This window comes from Mirounga leonina, unplaced genomic scaffold (genome assembly GCF_011800145.1).
Source record: "Mirounga leonina isolate KUSES-001 unplaced genomic scaffold, KU_Mleo_1.0 Mir_91, whole genome shotgun sequence".
NCBI classification, from domain to species: domain Eukaryota; kingdom Metazoa; phylum Chordata; class Mammalia; order Carnivora; family Phocidae; genus Mirounga; species Mirounga leonina.
In genome coordinates, this window is record NW_023270839.1 from 8,928,681 (window position 1) to 8,942,783 (window position 14,103).

A 14,103-nucleotide genomic window follows, 5' to 3' on the forward strand; every position below is an offset into this window, starting at 1 on the left:
TATTTATGATTGAGGAGAGTGGGACATAGAGAGGTTAGGTCACAACAAGTGGTGGGATCAGGGATTCAAACCCAGGCAGTCTGTTTTCAGAGTGAGCCCTTAACCAACAGGCTTTAGTGTCTCTAAACCAATAGGCTTTAGTGTCTCTAAATACAGTAGGCAGACCTTGATACCTATTGCTTGCAGTTGCTGAAGAAATTTGTGTTAAATTTAAGAAGTCACCAATACTAACATCTTACCTGAAAAGTTTGTCAAATAACCCTAAGTCTCTTCATAGATAAAAATCAGAAACCTTCCAGAGGGATTCATTTTTATCTTTAGGATCCTAATGAAATTCTCATCTGATTTGTTAACTGAAAGAGAGAGAGGTGGTAGGAAAAGTATAATTTTATCTGATACGCTATAGCTGTATGCTAATAGAAAGTATTTTACGTTTAATATGTGTATTTTAATTAGGCTTTCAGCACTTTTTAAAAAGTCTAAATCATCATGAGTGTGAGGACTGCTTATATATTTGTGTGGGAGTTTTACGTGTGCCAGATGTTGATCGGGGTTTTGAATATGGTCATGCATACTGCATGTCAATTTTTATCGTGAGGGTTACAGATAATAAATAAATTCAAGGCACATAAAAAAAGTGGCTGCTCAGTAAACTATTATTCCCATCTGGAACACCCGTTTCAGCAAGGCTTGGATATCAAGTGGACCAAACAGAATGGAAGGTGGCAGAATTTGGAGACAGAAAGGGTTTGGTGAATGTTGAGAATCTGTGCACACCAGGGGTCACTGCTGCAAGATGGTTCATCTAGAAAGGGGAACACAGGGATCACAAGTCCAGATTTGACAAGGTGTCTCAAGTCTGAGTTCTGAAGATCAGCCCAAGCAGAAGAGATCAGGTAGGAATCTGAGGCCATTTAAGCAGCACAGAGTTGAGCCCCAGCTCCAATAGCCAGGCTGGCACTTGGAGTTGGATGTAGGACTGGTCCAGGGACAAGGGCTGTGTTAGCCTTGTAGCATTTTTCTCTTTTTTTCCTTTTTTCAACCAGCCCACTCTACTCTAATTTTTAAAACAAATTCCAGGGGTGCTTGGGTGGCTCAGTCGCTAAGCGTCTGCCTTCGCCTCAGGTCATGATCCCAGGGTCCTGGGATCAAGCCCTGCATCAGACTCCTTGCTCCGCGGGAAGCCTGCTTCTCCCTCTCCCACTCCCCCTGCTTGTGTTCCTTCTCTCGCTGCGTCTCTCTCTGTCAAATAAATAAAATATTTAAAAATTAAAAAGAAACAAATTCCAGACATATTTTTTTTTTAAGATTTTATTTATTTGACAGAGCAAGAGAGCACAAGCAGGGGGAGCAGCAGAGGGAGAGGCAGAAGTAGGCTCCCTGCTGAGAAGCGGCTCAACACGGGGCTCAATCCCAGGATCCTGGGATCATGACCTGAGCTAAAGGCAGACGATTAACCGACTGAGCCACCCAGGTGCCCCTCCAGACATAATTTAATCTGAAAATAATTTATATATACATATATATATAATAAAATATATAAAAAATATTTTACATTATTATGTGTTATGTTACTTCAGGTAACTTATGCAAGTTTGATAAATAAAAATCTCCCATAGTTTCAGAAGACTATTTTCAGATGTGATCTGTATAAAACATTTGTACTCCTCATAAGGTTTGAAAATACAAAACAGCATCCCAGATTTTGCTGTCTAAGATATTTGGTTTTATTGTAATCCTTTTCGTTGAATCACATTTTAAGAAAAATTTTCTCTAAATTCATTGTCTTTAAATACCTAAAATTCTCCAGTTACTGCATTTCTTTCCTGGGTTAGAGCCCACTGGTTTTTGTGAAGAATCAGTCAAGAACTTTGTATGAAATGGTCAGAGCAGCTGGGTTCCAAGAGAAATTAGGATTCATCCTCTCACCTTTGTGATTGGCAGAGGAAAACTAGGCATTTTATACGAATTGAAATCCTTGGGATGTTGAGTTTGGTTCCGCATCTGCTTGAAAGAGCTGAATATATGGGCCTTTTTCTCTCTCTCCCTATTTTCAATTTTATTGAGATCCCTCTGGTTGATTTTCCCATATTATTAATGATTAAGCTACATGATTACTCTATATACTTTTAAGAAATGTATTACTGTGTATTTTGAATTTTTATACATGTTGATACCGTTTTCTTTGTTGAAAAATATTGACTGAACCAAGACTTCAAGTTTCAAAAAATAACAATGGACTTTTTGACTAATTTCAGTGGTGTTTTTTGCAGATAGATATTTTGGGGTGGGGGATATAGATTGATCTGTATCTAGAACCTATAAGCATTAAATATAGGCAGGCGCCTGTTGCAAATTTTGGGAGGTTATCAAGGTGGTGGTAATATTATTGCCACAAAATCCATGTTTATTGAAGAATTGGAATATATGTAGCAAAAATTGAGAGGAGAGAATGTTTAATGCCAAGACTAGTGTGTTAATGTGCTATGGCAATAATATAGCACAGTGGTTCTCAAACTTTGATAGCGGGACCCTTTACATTCTTAAATTATTCAGGACCCCAGTGAGCCTTTCTTTATATTGGTTGCATCAAGTATAGATACATGAAGCTGGAAGGGGGGGTTATTTTCATAACCTTTTTAGGTAATTATGGATATACTTTGTTACTACATTGGAACTCAAGAAGTAGTAATCTTTTAAAAGTTAGTTGTAATTTAGAATTTGAAACCACAATATTATACTTTTTATACTCCGGTTATTGTACCTTTGATCCTTTACCCATGTATGACTTTTTTTTTTTTTTTAAAGATTTTATTTATTTATTTGAGAGAGAATGAGATAGAGAGAGAGCACATGAGAGGGGGGAGGGTCAGAGGGAGAAGCAGACTCCCCGCCGAGCAGGGAACCCGATGCAGGACTCGATGCGGGACTCGATCCCGGGACTCCAGGATCATGACCTGAGCCGAAGGCAGTCGCTTAACCAACTGAGCCACCCAGGCGCCCCCCATGTATGACTTTGTAACATCATGCATTGGTTCTCTCAGTTGTGTAGGTCTTCTAAATGTTACAGATGTTATCATTAACTACATAAGACATCATTCATTTTCCTTGAAGCAACAGGCTCACTTCACTCATTTTCAAGAAAATGTATGCTCGATACCCAGGTCTGCTAAATGGCTCCTTCAACTTGTTATTCAGATAATTGTAAAGTTTTCCTTAAGACAACCATCATACTTAACTTTACACATAGAAGTGCTTTGTGTGTACGTCCCATTTCTTTACACAGAATATTGAAAAGACATGCTCAAGGATTGGGATTTCTTACTATTAATCATTTTTGCTGCATCAAAGACATTCTTAGAGAAACTGCCCCTCCCCCCCCATGACGATGCAGTAGTAAAGAATTACTTTGGTGGCACTGCCTGGATTCATGTTAAAGCTCTAGGTGTTTTAACTACCATTGCTTTTGCATCGTCAGTGAGAACTAATGATAAAACTTGACCAACCTGAAGGAAAATGTTTTCTCACTGAAAATCAGTGGAGGAATACATACAGTTTCTATGTGGTAACTCTTTGTCCTATGTATTTTGTTGTGGTAGAGAAATTCAACAGAAACCTTAATTGATACTATATTTGGATTCTTACTGGCAACCAGAAGCCTAGACGTGAAGAGTCTTATATAGATGTTTTTCTTGACTTTATAGGCAAGTCAGAGATTTGACCGTCTAGCCCATAATTACCAGTCTTTTGGTCTTACAGAGTTATTCACAAGAGTAGTTAATGGTTGGAGGACTCACACTCTCAATTTCAAAACTAGTTACAAAGCTGCAATAATCAAAACAACATGCTATTAGTGTAAGGATAGAAACATAGATAATGGAATAGAATTGAGAATCCAGAAACAAACCTTCACATTTGCATCACCTGATTTTTTTTATTTATGTATGTATTAGAGAGAAAGAGAGCGCACGCAAGTGAGGGGGGCAGAGGGAGAGAGAGAACTTCAAGCATCCTCCCTGCTGAGCACGAGGCCTGATGCAGGGCTTGATTTCATGACCCTGAGATCATGACTGAAACCAAGAGTCAGATGTTTAACAGACTGAGCCACCCATGCGCCCCAGTATCATTTGCTTTTTTAAAAATATATAATTTGGTTTTGTTTTGTTTTGTTTTGTTTTAAAGATTTTATTTATTTGACAGAGAGAAACACAGCGAAAGAGGGAACACAAGCAGCGGGAGTGGGAGAGGGAGAAGCAGGCTTCCCGATGAGCAGAGAGCCTGATGCGGGGCTCGATCCCAGGACGCTGGGATCATGACCTGAGCTGAAGGCAGATGCTTAATGACTGAGCCACCCAGGCGCCCCTATAATTTGGTTTTTGACCAGGACAGTTCAATGGGAAAAGAACAGTCTTTTCAAACTGGATATCCCTCTGCAAAAAAATGAACTTAGGCCCCTTCCCCATACCATTCACAAAAATTAACTCAAAGTTAATCATTAGATCTAAATATCAGAGCTAAAACTATAAAACTGCTATAGAAATACAAGTAAATCTTTATATCCTTGGATTAGACAAAGCCTTCTTAGGTATGAGATGAAAAGCACAAGAAAATAATTTGGGAGTCCTTCAAAATTAAAAATTTTTGTGTTTCTAAGGGCAGCATCATTATGAAAGTGAAAAGAACCCACTGAATGGAGAAAAATTTGCCAAGTGCTATCTGACAAGAGACTTATATCTGGAATATAAAAGGAACTCTTACAACTTAATAATAAAGCAGTAATTCAGTTACAGAATGGGCAAAGAATCTGAATAGGCACTTAAAGTAGACAAATGGTCTGTAATCATGTGAAAAGGTGTTCAGCATCATTAGCTGTCAGGGAAATGCAAATCAAAACTACAGTGAGTTACTACTTCACACCCAGTGGATGGCTCTAATAAAAAAAGTCAACAAGTGTTGGTCACAATATGGAGAATTTGGAACCCTGATAGATTGCTGTTGAGAGTATAAAATGGTACAGTCACTTTGGAAAACAGTCTGGTTAAACCATTAACCTCAAAAAGTTAAACAGAGAGTTAAACATATGACCTAGCAATTCTTCACCTAAGTATATGCTCAAGTGTGTATACACAGAAACATACATGAGTGTTCATAGCACCATTATTCATAATAGCCAAAAAATGGCAATAACCTAAATGTCCAGCAGTTGATGAATAGATACTGTGTGGTAGATCCATACAGTGAATTGTTTTTCAGTGACAGAAAGGACAAAGTACACTGACACATGCTACAACACGGGTGAACCTTGAAAGCATGTCAAGTGAAAGAAGCCAGACACAAAGGCCATGTCTATGAAATGTCCTGAATAGACGAATCCGTGGAAACAGGTTAGATTAATGATTGCATACAGCTGGGAGGAGATGTGTAGTGATTGCTCATGGATTTCTTTTTGGGGAGATGAAAATGTTCTAAAATTAGACTGTGATGGTTGCATAACTCTGAATACACTACAACCATTGAACCGCACACTTTAAATGGATGAATTGTGTTGTGTGTGAATTCTATCTCAATAAAGCTGTTTAACAAACAGAGTAACTAATGACTGTGAGGCTGCCAAGCAAACATGTACCTGAAAGTTGGCATTTCCTTTTTTTTTTAAGATTTTATTTATTTATTTGACAGAGAGAGACAGGGAACACAAGCAGGGGGAGTGGGAGAGGGAGAAGCAGGCTCCCCGCGGAGCAGGGAGCCCGATGCAGGGCTCGATCCCAGGACCCTGGGACCATGACCTGAGCCGAAGGCAGATGCTTAACTGACTGAGCCACCCAGGTGCCCCAAAGTTGGCATTCCTATTAGGAAAAAAATTATATATACCCTGAGGAAATACTGAAGTAGTCCAGTTTTACGAGGATAAAAAGACAATGACCAAATTACCTACTCTTTACTTTTCAGAAAGGAGAAGATGAGTATGCCAACGTTGATGCCATTGTTGTATCAGTGGGTGTTGATGAAGAAATTGTTTATGCCAAATCAACTGCCTTACAGGTGAGCGCTTTGTGGCAGTCTTAGCCCTGAATCGACTTGCGCTGTTCGCGTGGTAGTCACTAGCCACATCAAAAGTTTAATTCCTCAATCCCATGTCTCATTCTTCTATAAAAAGAAACAACTATACTTCAACTAAAAAAAGAAACATAAAAGTTTACTGGAGAGTGCTTAGAACATAAGGAAAGAGAAGTCTGTAAACTGGGATATAACAAAAAAATATAACTGAATTAAGCAAAACAGTTCTTCCTCTTTTATTTTTTTGAAGATTTTATTTATTAGAGAGAAGGGGGGAGCATGAGTGGGGGGAGGGGCAGAGAGAGGGGAGAAGCAGACTCCCCGCTGAGTGTGGAGCCGGACCGGACACGTGGCTTGATCTCAGGACCCCAGATCAGGATCTAAGCCAAAGTCAGACTAACCGACTGAGCCACCCAGCGGCCCAGTTCTTTTTCTTTTAGTTAGTCTTCGGGGATGCAGGGTTTTTCAGGTCTCTACTCTGCCATACATAGAGTCCAGCCCGTGGTGCAAAATTTGCTAGCGCTCTAGCCGTTATATCTGCATTCCAAGCAGAAAGAATGGAGAAAGGGAAAAAAAATGGAGACACCCTTCCCTTTATAAGGAGACTTGCTTGAAGTCTCACAGAATACTCCTACTTACAACTTTTTGGCCAGAACTTAATGGCCATACTTAGCTGCAAGAAAGGATGGGAAATAGTCTTCATGCAGAGTAGTGTGCCCAGCTAACAATCCCATCTTTCTGAGGAAGAAGAAATGAATAATTGGTAGGCAACTGGCAGTCATTGGAGGAGCTAGAATGTGCAGTTCCCTGATGTGCTACTTTGTCTGTGGTTTTATGCATTTCTGTCCTATTAAACAACAGTATAGTTCCTGTAAACACAGATTATCCAAAAGAACTGATGGTCTTTATTATGGACTATTTCAGACATCAGAGTAGATAATACATGTGAACTCCCACGTACCCATTATCCAATAAATTGCCAGCTCTTGGCCAGCTTCATTTCATTTGTATCTGCATCTACATTATTTTGAAGCTAATTCCGGATACCTTATTTTATAAATATTTCTGAGTAAGTGCATCAATTTTTTTTTATCTGTAAATACTGTTATCACATACTGTCTTTTCCTGTAGACATGGCTCTTTGGTTATGAACTGACTGATACTATCATGGTCTTCTGTGATGACAAAATCATCTTTATGGCCAGCAAGAAGAAAGTGGAGTTTTTAAAACAGATTGCCAACACTAAGGGCAATGAGAATGCTAATGGAGCCCCTGCCATCACTCTGCTGATACGGGAAAAGGTCAGAACTAATAAAGAACATGTCATAAATGTGAGAGAATGTTTAAAGTGATGAATAGAAATGCCTTCTAAGAATTTAAAAGAATACAGAGGAAGATTTTAGCTGACTGTGGTTGTAATTACAAAGTTCTGTCACATCTTTGTTGTGTTGTTAAGAAGAAAAAAGTTCAGTAACCCTGTCAGTTCTGTAGCAAAATCACTTTATCTGTCCATTCTCGAGGATACTGTCAGCTGGTTTTTTTCATCTTAGTACCTTCATTAGAATAAATAACTTTTTTTTTTTTTTTTAAGTCATCTCTACCTCCAGTGTGGGGCTCGAACTCACCACCCCGAGATTAAGAGCTGCATGCTTGGGCGCCTGGGTGGCTCAGTTGGTTAAGCAACTGCCTTCGGCTCAGGTCATGATCCTGGAGTCCCAGGATCGAGTCCCACATCAGGCTCCCTGCTCAGCGAGGAGCCTGCTTCTCCCTCTGACCCTCCCCCCTCTCATGTACTCTCTCTCATTCTCGCTCTCTCAAATAAATAAATCTTTAAAAAAAAAAAAAAAGAGCCGCATGCTCTACTGACTCAGCCAGCTGGGTGCCCCTAGAATAAATAATTTTAAATGTCCTTAAGGAAACAGATATACCTCCTTTTCAGTTTTTATCGCGTGGTTTTTTTTTTTTTAAGATGTTTTTGAGAGCGAGCATGTGAGCATGCACACAGGCACCTGTATGCTGTGGTAGGGGAGGGGCAGAGGGAGCGGGAGAGAGAGTCTTAAGCAGACCCTGAGCTGAGTGCAGAGCCTGACGCCGGGCTCGATTTCACAACCCAGAGAGCAGACCTGAGCCGAAACCAAGGGACAGATGCTTAATCTACTGTGCCACCCAGGTACCCCACATGTAATCTTTTTTGTCATACTTTCTGGCACTTTTTCTCAGAATATTGTTCACCTTGTGTGAGTGTTTTAGCTGTTCCTAAAGAAAAAGAATAGTCTTGTCAACTTATGTGGCTCTTCAGTATATAAAAATATCCGAAGAAATTTTGTGTTAACTTTTAGTGTGTTATATAGTCTGTCCCAAGGAAGTAGATGGGGCATGAGGAGAGAATTTATTCTTTCTGGGGTTCCAAATATTTGTCTCTGCCTGTTACTAGTAGAACATAGATGTCTAATTCTAAAACTGATTAACCCCTTTTTTTCTTTGGGGCACTGATAGAATGAAAGCAATAAGAGCAGCTTTGACAAAATGATTGAAGCCATTAAAGAAAGCAAGAATGGCAAGAAGATTGGAGTGTTCAGCAAAGACAAATTCCCTGGAGAGTTCATGAAGAACTGGAATGACTGCCTCAACAAAGAGGGCTTTGACAAAGTAAGAATAGTCCTGGAAACAAACAGATTGGCAGTTGGGAAGACAGAAGTGTGAGAGGCTTCCATAACAGATAGTGCAAAGTATTTGTTTTGGGAAAACTGTATTCCTTTACATTTCCATTTTTCATTCTGTTTGGCTGAGCAGTAAGCAGTTTGACTTTTCAGTCAGGGGTGAGGCATTGGGAAGATAGTTCAGCTATTTCAGAGGGAAACAGAAAAATCTCTTATTCCAGACAATACATATTTTTTCTCCCTGCTCTCCTGCCTGTCTTCTTTCTTCAGGCTTTACAAAATCCTTTAGGGAGGATCATTTGCATTTACATTTAAATGATTCATTAATGTAATACCTATTAGAATACACACTGTGACCTGGTAGAGAGCTATTTTAAATGTTTATTCAATCCAAGAAAAGAGTAGTTCAGTATTTTGTAAACTACTGATGAATCGTTTGCTAAATAACCAGATATATTCACTGATGATAGTCAAATTGGGAGGGATGCATTTTTTTTTTTAAGATTTTTATTTCTTTGACAGAGAGAGACACAGCGAGAGAGGGAACACAAGCAGGGGGAGTGGGAGAGGGAGAAGCAGGCTTCCCGCGGAGCAGGGAGCCCGATGCGGGGCTCGATCCCAGGACCCTGGGACCATGACCCAAGCCGAGGGCAGACGCTTAACGACTGAGCCACCCAGGCGCCCCAAGGGAGCGATGCATTTCTTGAGCAATTCTCTATTTACATGTTAGAAACTCTTATCACTTTGACTGCAGATAGATATCAGTGCAGTTGTGGCCTATACCATTGCTGTAAAGGAGGATGGGGAGCTCAACCTAATGAAGAAAGCAGCTAGCATCACCTCTGAGGTCTTCAACAAATTCTTCAAGGAAAGAGTCATGGAAATAGTTGACGCAGATGAGGTAAATGGAGAGGGGCAAGTCTTTACTGTTTTAATGAAGCAGAAATAAGTCCCTCCCATGCAGTGCTTTTTGGTGTGTGTTCAGCTTCTTTGAAATTAGGCCTTTAATACATAAATTTATTTTTGATACATAGATTTATTTATTTGAGAGACCACTCACGTGCGCCTGTGCATGCAGTGGGGGAGGGGGGGGGAGAGAGAGAATCCCAAGCAGTCTCCCTACTGAGCAGGGAGCCTTTTGCAGGGCTTAGTCTCACAACTGGAGATCATGACCTGAGCTGAAACCAAGAGTTGGACACTCAACTGAGCCACTCAGGCGCCCTGCCATCTCTCTTTCAAAGTAACTATAAACCTGCGCTATAGTTTCTTGAGGTTATTCAGTATTTTATTTGAGAATTCCTTCCATAGCTGTAAATTCACATATTGTTCTCAAAATCGGCTTTGCAGGTATACCACTGTGTTATCTGACATGTAGACCATTTCATAAGACTTTTTTAGCGTCCCAAGTGATATCAGGATATATGTTGTCTTCAAACAATAATGTCCAAAAACCCAAAACTCTTTGCCACTGTTTGATGAATATTGTAAATACTGTTTTATTTCTGGGCATGCTTACAGAAAGTTCGACACAGCAAACTGGCTGAGTCTGTGGAAAAGGCCATTGAAGAGAAAAAATACCTAGCTGGGGCAGACCCTTCTACTGTGGAAATGTGTTACCCCCCTATCATTCAAAGTGGTGGCAACTATAATCTCAAGTTCAGTGTGGTGAGGTAAGTATGAGAACTTCAAAATATAACAACAACCAGAGCGTTTCAACTTTTGGCCTGTTTTTTTCTTGGGCTCATTCTGGAATTCAGAAAAGTGGGAAGAGACAGAATAACCATTAGTCTGCCTTCTACGTTATCTTGTTGTTTTATTCTACACATACTTCTTTTTTTTTTAAGATTTTATTTTTAAGTAATCTCTATACCCAGTGTGGGGCTCACATTCAAAACTGGGAGATCAAGAGTCACACACTTCACAGACTGAGCCAGCCAGGCGCCCTAGCTTATTTCTATTTTATTTCACATTGGTACTCATTTCTGACTTGAGCATTTATTTGATTTTGCTTTTCCAGATGATTAAAAATACCAACAAAAAATGCAAAACATGTTGAGAAAAACCATTAAGGTATTATTAGATATGCCATAATGTAATTCTTCTAATTTTTAAAAGTATTGTAGAGAACGCTGTTTTTCCTGTTCAGGCTGAAGGGACTAGGGCTAATTCATAATGAATACTACAGTTCACAGTGGCTGGTGGATAAGTGACGCTTTCCCCTGCACTATAATGAATAGAATTGAACTATAATGAATAGAATTTGGTATATTCTTTGTCTATTTAGGACACCACAACTCAGCTTTTCACTGAATTTTTATTCTATAAGTTTTTGTCACTAATTTTACTCCCTTATAACCTGGTTTGTTTACTTAAAAAAAAAAGTTTAAGTCCTTCTGCTTCAGCTTTGGGATAGAGCAGGGAAAGGTAGTGATTACAAATGTCGTATGTCGGTGATACTAAGGACTTTGCTCGTTTGCGTAATGGAATGCTTTCTTCCTTTGGTCTCTAGTGACAAGAATCACATGCATTTTGGGGCCATCACTTGTGCCATGGGTATTCGCTTCAAATCTTACTGCTCCAACCTTGTTCGCACTTTGATGGTTGACCCTTCTCAGGAAGTTCAAGAAAATTACAACTTTTTGCTCCAACTTCAAGAGGAACTGCTAAAGGAATTAAGACATGGTGAGGTGGCTTAGAAAAGAAGGTTTGGAAATGATGTTAACAAAAATGTTTCTAGTGTTTATGTGCATTTCTATTCCTGAGGCTCTTATACTAAAATAGAATCAGATTTTACTAACCTTGAATCATCCTAGCATTTCATTCTTCATTCTTCTTTTAGGCCTGAGTAGTTACTTTGGTTTTACATTGGTGTTTACAAAAAACTGTGACTGGTTAGGCCTCTGTGTCCAGATCTTCATAAAACACCTTGGCCTTATTACTTTTCTTTAGAAGGTTCTGAGAACTAGTATCTCTGGCAACAACCTGTATTGCTAATTCTACATCAAGTGGATACAAGGAATCATAGTCGAAGAACAGAACTAATAGCAACTCTGCTAGGCAAGCAATTATCTACCTCAAAAGGCAGCAAAGTGCTTGACACCATACCTCTTTTGTCTTGAAACTCCACACCCCCAGTTGGCTAAATGGGACTTTATGTGTTCCACCTTTAAGCCACTCTAAGCCCACCTATGTGCCCATCACTTCTAGACACCATTCCTCCTCAAGATCTCAAGCCAATCTTGAGAAATCCCATTGGAAATCGTAGTCACAGGTAGCTTGGTGAGGATAAGGACCCCTTTGAGGCCACCATATCTAGACTATTCTGGCTTGAAATGTCTATTCATATCCTGGATCGTGAAAAGTTAAGGCTGGAGTCCTTCTCATAGTAATTCACCCATTCCGTAGTCCTGTTTTTCAAAATGTGTAACTTTAATGTCATGCCATTTATCGACTCTTAAATTATTTCCCTGAGACTACCTAGCATCCCATAGTTCTCCTGAGTCAGTGATTCTCAAGCATTGTAATGACTAGGTGACTAGGTAAATCGTTTTTAAAAATGCAAATTTCTAATCCCTACTACTCCTGCAGCTGCTTTTTTTTTTTTTATTTTAAGATTTTTATTGGTGCAGTCAGTTAAGCTTGCAACTCTTGGTTTTAGCTCAGGTCGTGGTCCTCAGGGTCATAAGCCCGAGTTCGGGCTCCACGCTCAGTGCAGTCTGCTTGAGATTCTCTCTCCCTCTCCCTCTGCTCTTCCTGCTGGAGTGCATGCATGCACTCTCTCTCAAATAAATCTTTAAAAAAATTTTTTTTAATTTTTTTTTTTATTTATTTTTTTAAAGATTTTACTTATTTATTTGACAGAGAGAGACACAGCGAGAGGGAATACAAGCAGGGGGAGTGGGAGAGGGAGAAGCAGGCTTCCCACGGAGCAGGGAGCCCGAAGTAGGGCTCGATCCCAGGACCCTGGGATCGTGACCTGAGCCGAAGGCAGACGCTTAACGACGGAGCCACCCAGGCGCCCCTAAAAAAATTTTTTTTAATTTATTTATTTTGGGGAGAGAGACAGCACGCGTAGGCACACGCAGGGAGGGGCCAGTGGAGAGGAAGAGGGACAAGCAGGCTCCATGCTGAGCACAGAGCCCCATGTGGGGCTTGATCCCATGACCCAAGCCGAAATCAGGAGCCAGACACTCAGGCAACTGAGCCACTCAGGCACCCCACAGCTGAATTTCTTAGTTCACACTTGAGAAACTCTGCTTTAGGGGACAGGTGAAAAAATGTTGACAAACCGAACCAAATGAAACTTTTTTTTTTTCCTGAAAGATACTGTTTCCTCTCTGTCTTGTCATTAGGTGTGAAGATATGTGATGTGTATAATGCTGTCATGGACGTGGTTAAAAAGCAGAAGCCAGAGCTGCTGAACAAAATCACCAAAAATCTAGGGTAAGATGTGATGATGTACATTGTCACTCTGAGACAGTTTTCCTGACTGGCCGTGGTCAGGCAAAATATTCTTAGATTGATTCACCCATCATTTACTGACTATTAAATATTAAACTTACATGCCAAACATATAGTGTTATCAGAGAATGTGAGAAAGATTTCATTTCTACACCCAGGGATGGGGTGGAGATTTTTCCAGACCAATGTAGTAGATACCAGTAGGTGTTCTAGGCTTAACTTACTAGTGTTAGGGCACATTACTTACTGTATTTCCTCTCTTAGAATACCTCAGCTCACGTTTGCAAATGAAATACTCTGTGATATCCTACTATTTACATTTTTTTTTCAATTTTTATTTAATTCAGCATTTCTCAGGTGTATTTGACCATTGAACACTTAGAAATACTTAAGAACATCTTAGAGAACCAAAGACATTTTGGGAAACAAAGGCTCTGGTCAGTTTCCTTAGATGAAAACTAGTCTGGGATATATAGTTTCTTTCTGAATTTCTCTGATGGACAAGAGGAAATATATTAACCTGTACCAAGTCCCAGCCCAGGCGACTTAATGAATCCTAGTTATCAACATTCCACTAACAGTCGCCTTGCTTAATCCACTTATTACAGTCTTGGTAATGTACCCATTAACAGTCTGCCAAGTTGTTTATAGGAAAACGCTTAATTTGATTTCATGTTAGACTATTAAAATTTAAATATGGGTGAGTAAGCTAAAATAAAGAAGGCTTGATGTAATAAATGTTACATGAGGTACTTAATTAGGAAATTCTTTTCAACATATTATTAGCCCAAAGATTGTCCTGAAATCTTGCTCCTTAACTGACTGATGAGCAGAGGCAAATCACTCAACATGTTTGCCTGCCTTATCCTGAAAATTGCAATAGAATATATTGTACTTGACCCATGTTAGAGATCTTTTAGCCTA

At 39.7% G+C, this 14,103-nt stretch overlaps 1 protein-coding gene across 1 annotated transcript in view; it reads left to right on the plus strand.

Annotated features, from left to right (window-relative positions):
• The window catches only part of SUPT16H (SPT16 homolog, facilitates chromatin remodeling subunit), a 39,805-nt gene that overhangs the window by 9,654 nt on the left and 16,048 nt on the right, over positions 1–14,103 (plus strand). The window contains exons 2-8 of the mRNA XM_034994808.1: positions 5,950–6,042; positions 7,189–7,359; positions 8,555–8,707; positions 9,473–9,619; positions 10,237–10,388; positions 11,228–11,400; positions 13,071–13,161. Of these exons, the coding sequence (XP_034850699.1) occupies positions 5,950–6,042; positions 7,189–7,359; positions 8,555–8,707; positions 9,473–9,619; positions 10,237–10,388; positions 11,228–11,400; positions 13,071–13,161 (980 nt within the window). The remainder of the gene's footprint in view (positions 1–5,949; positions 6,043–7,188; positions 7,360–8,554; positions 8,708–9,472; positions 9,620–10,236; positions 10,389–11,227; positions 11,401–13,070; positions 13,162–14,103) is intronic.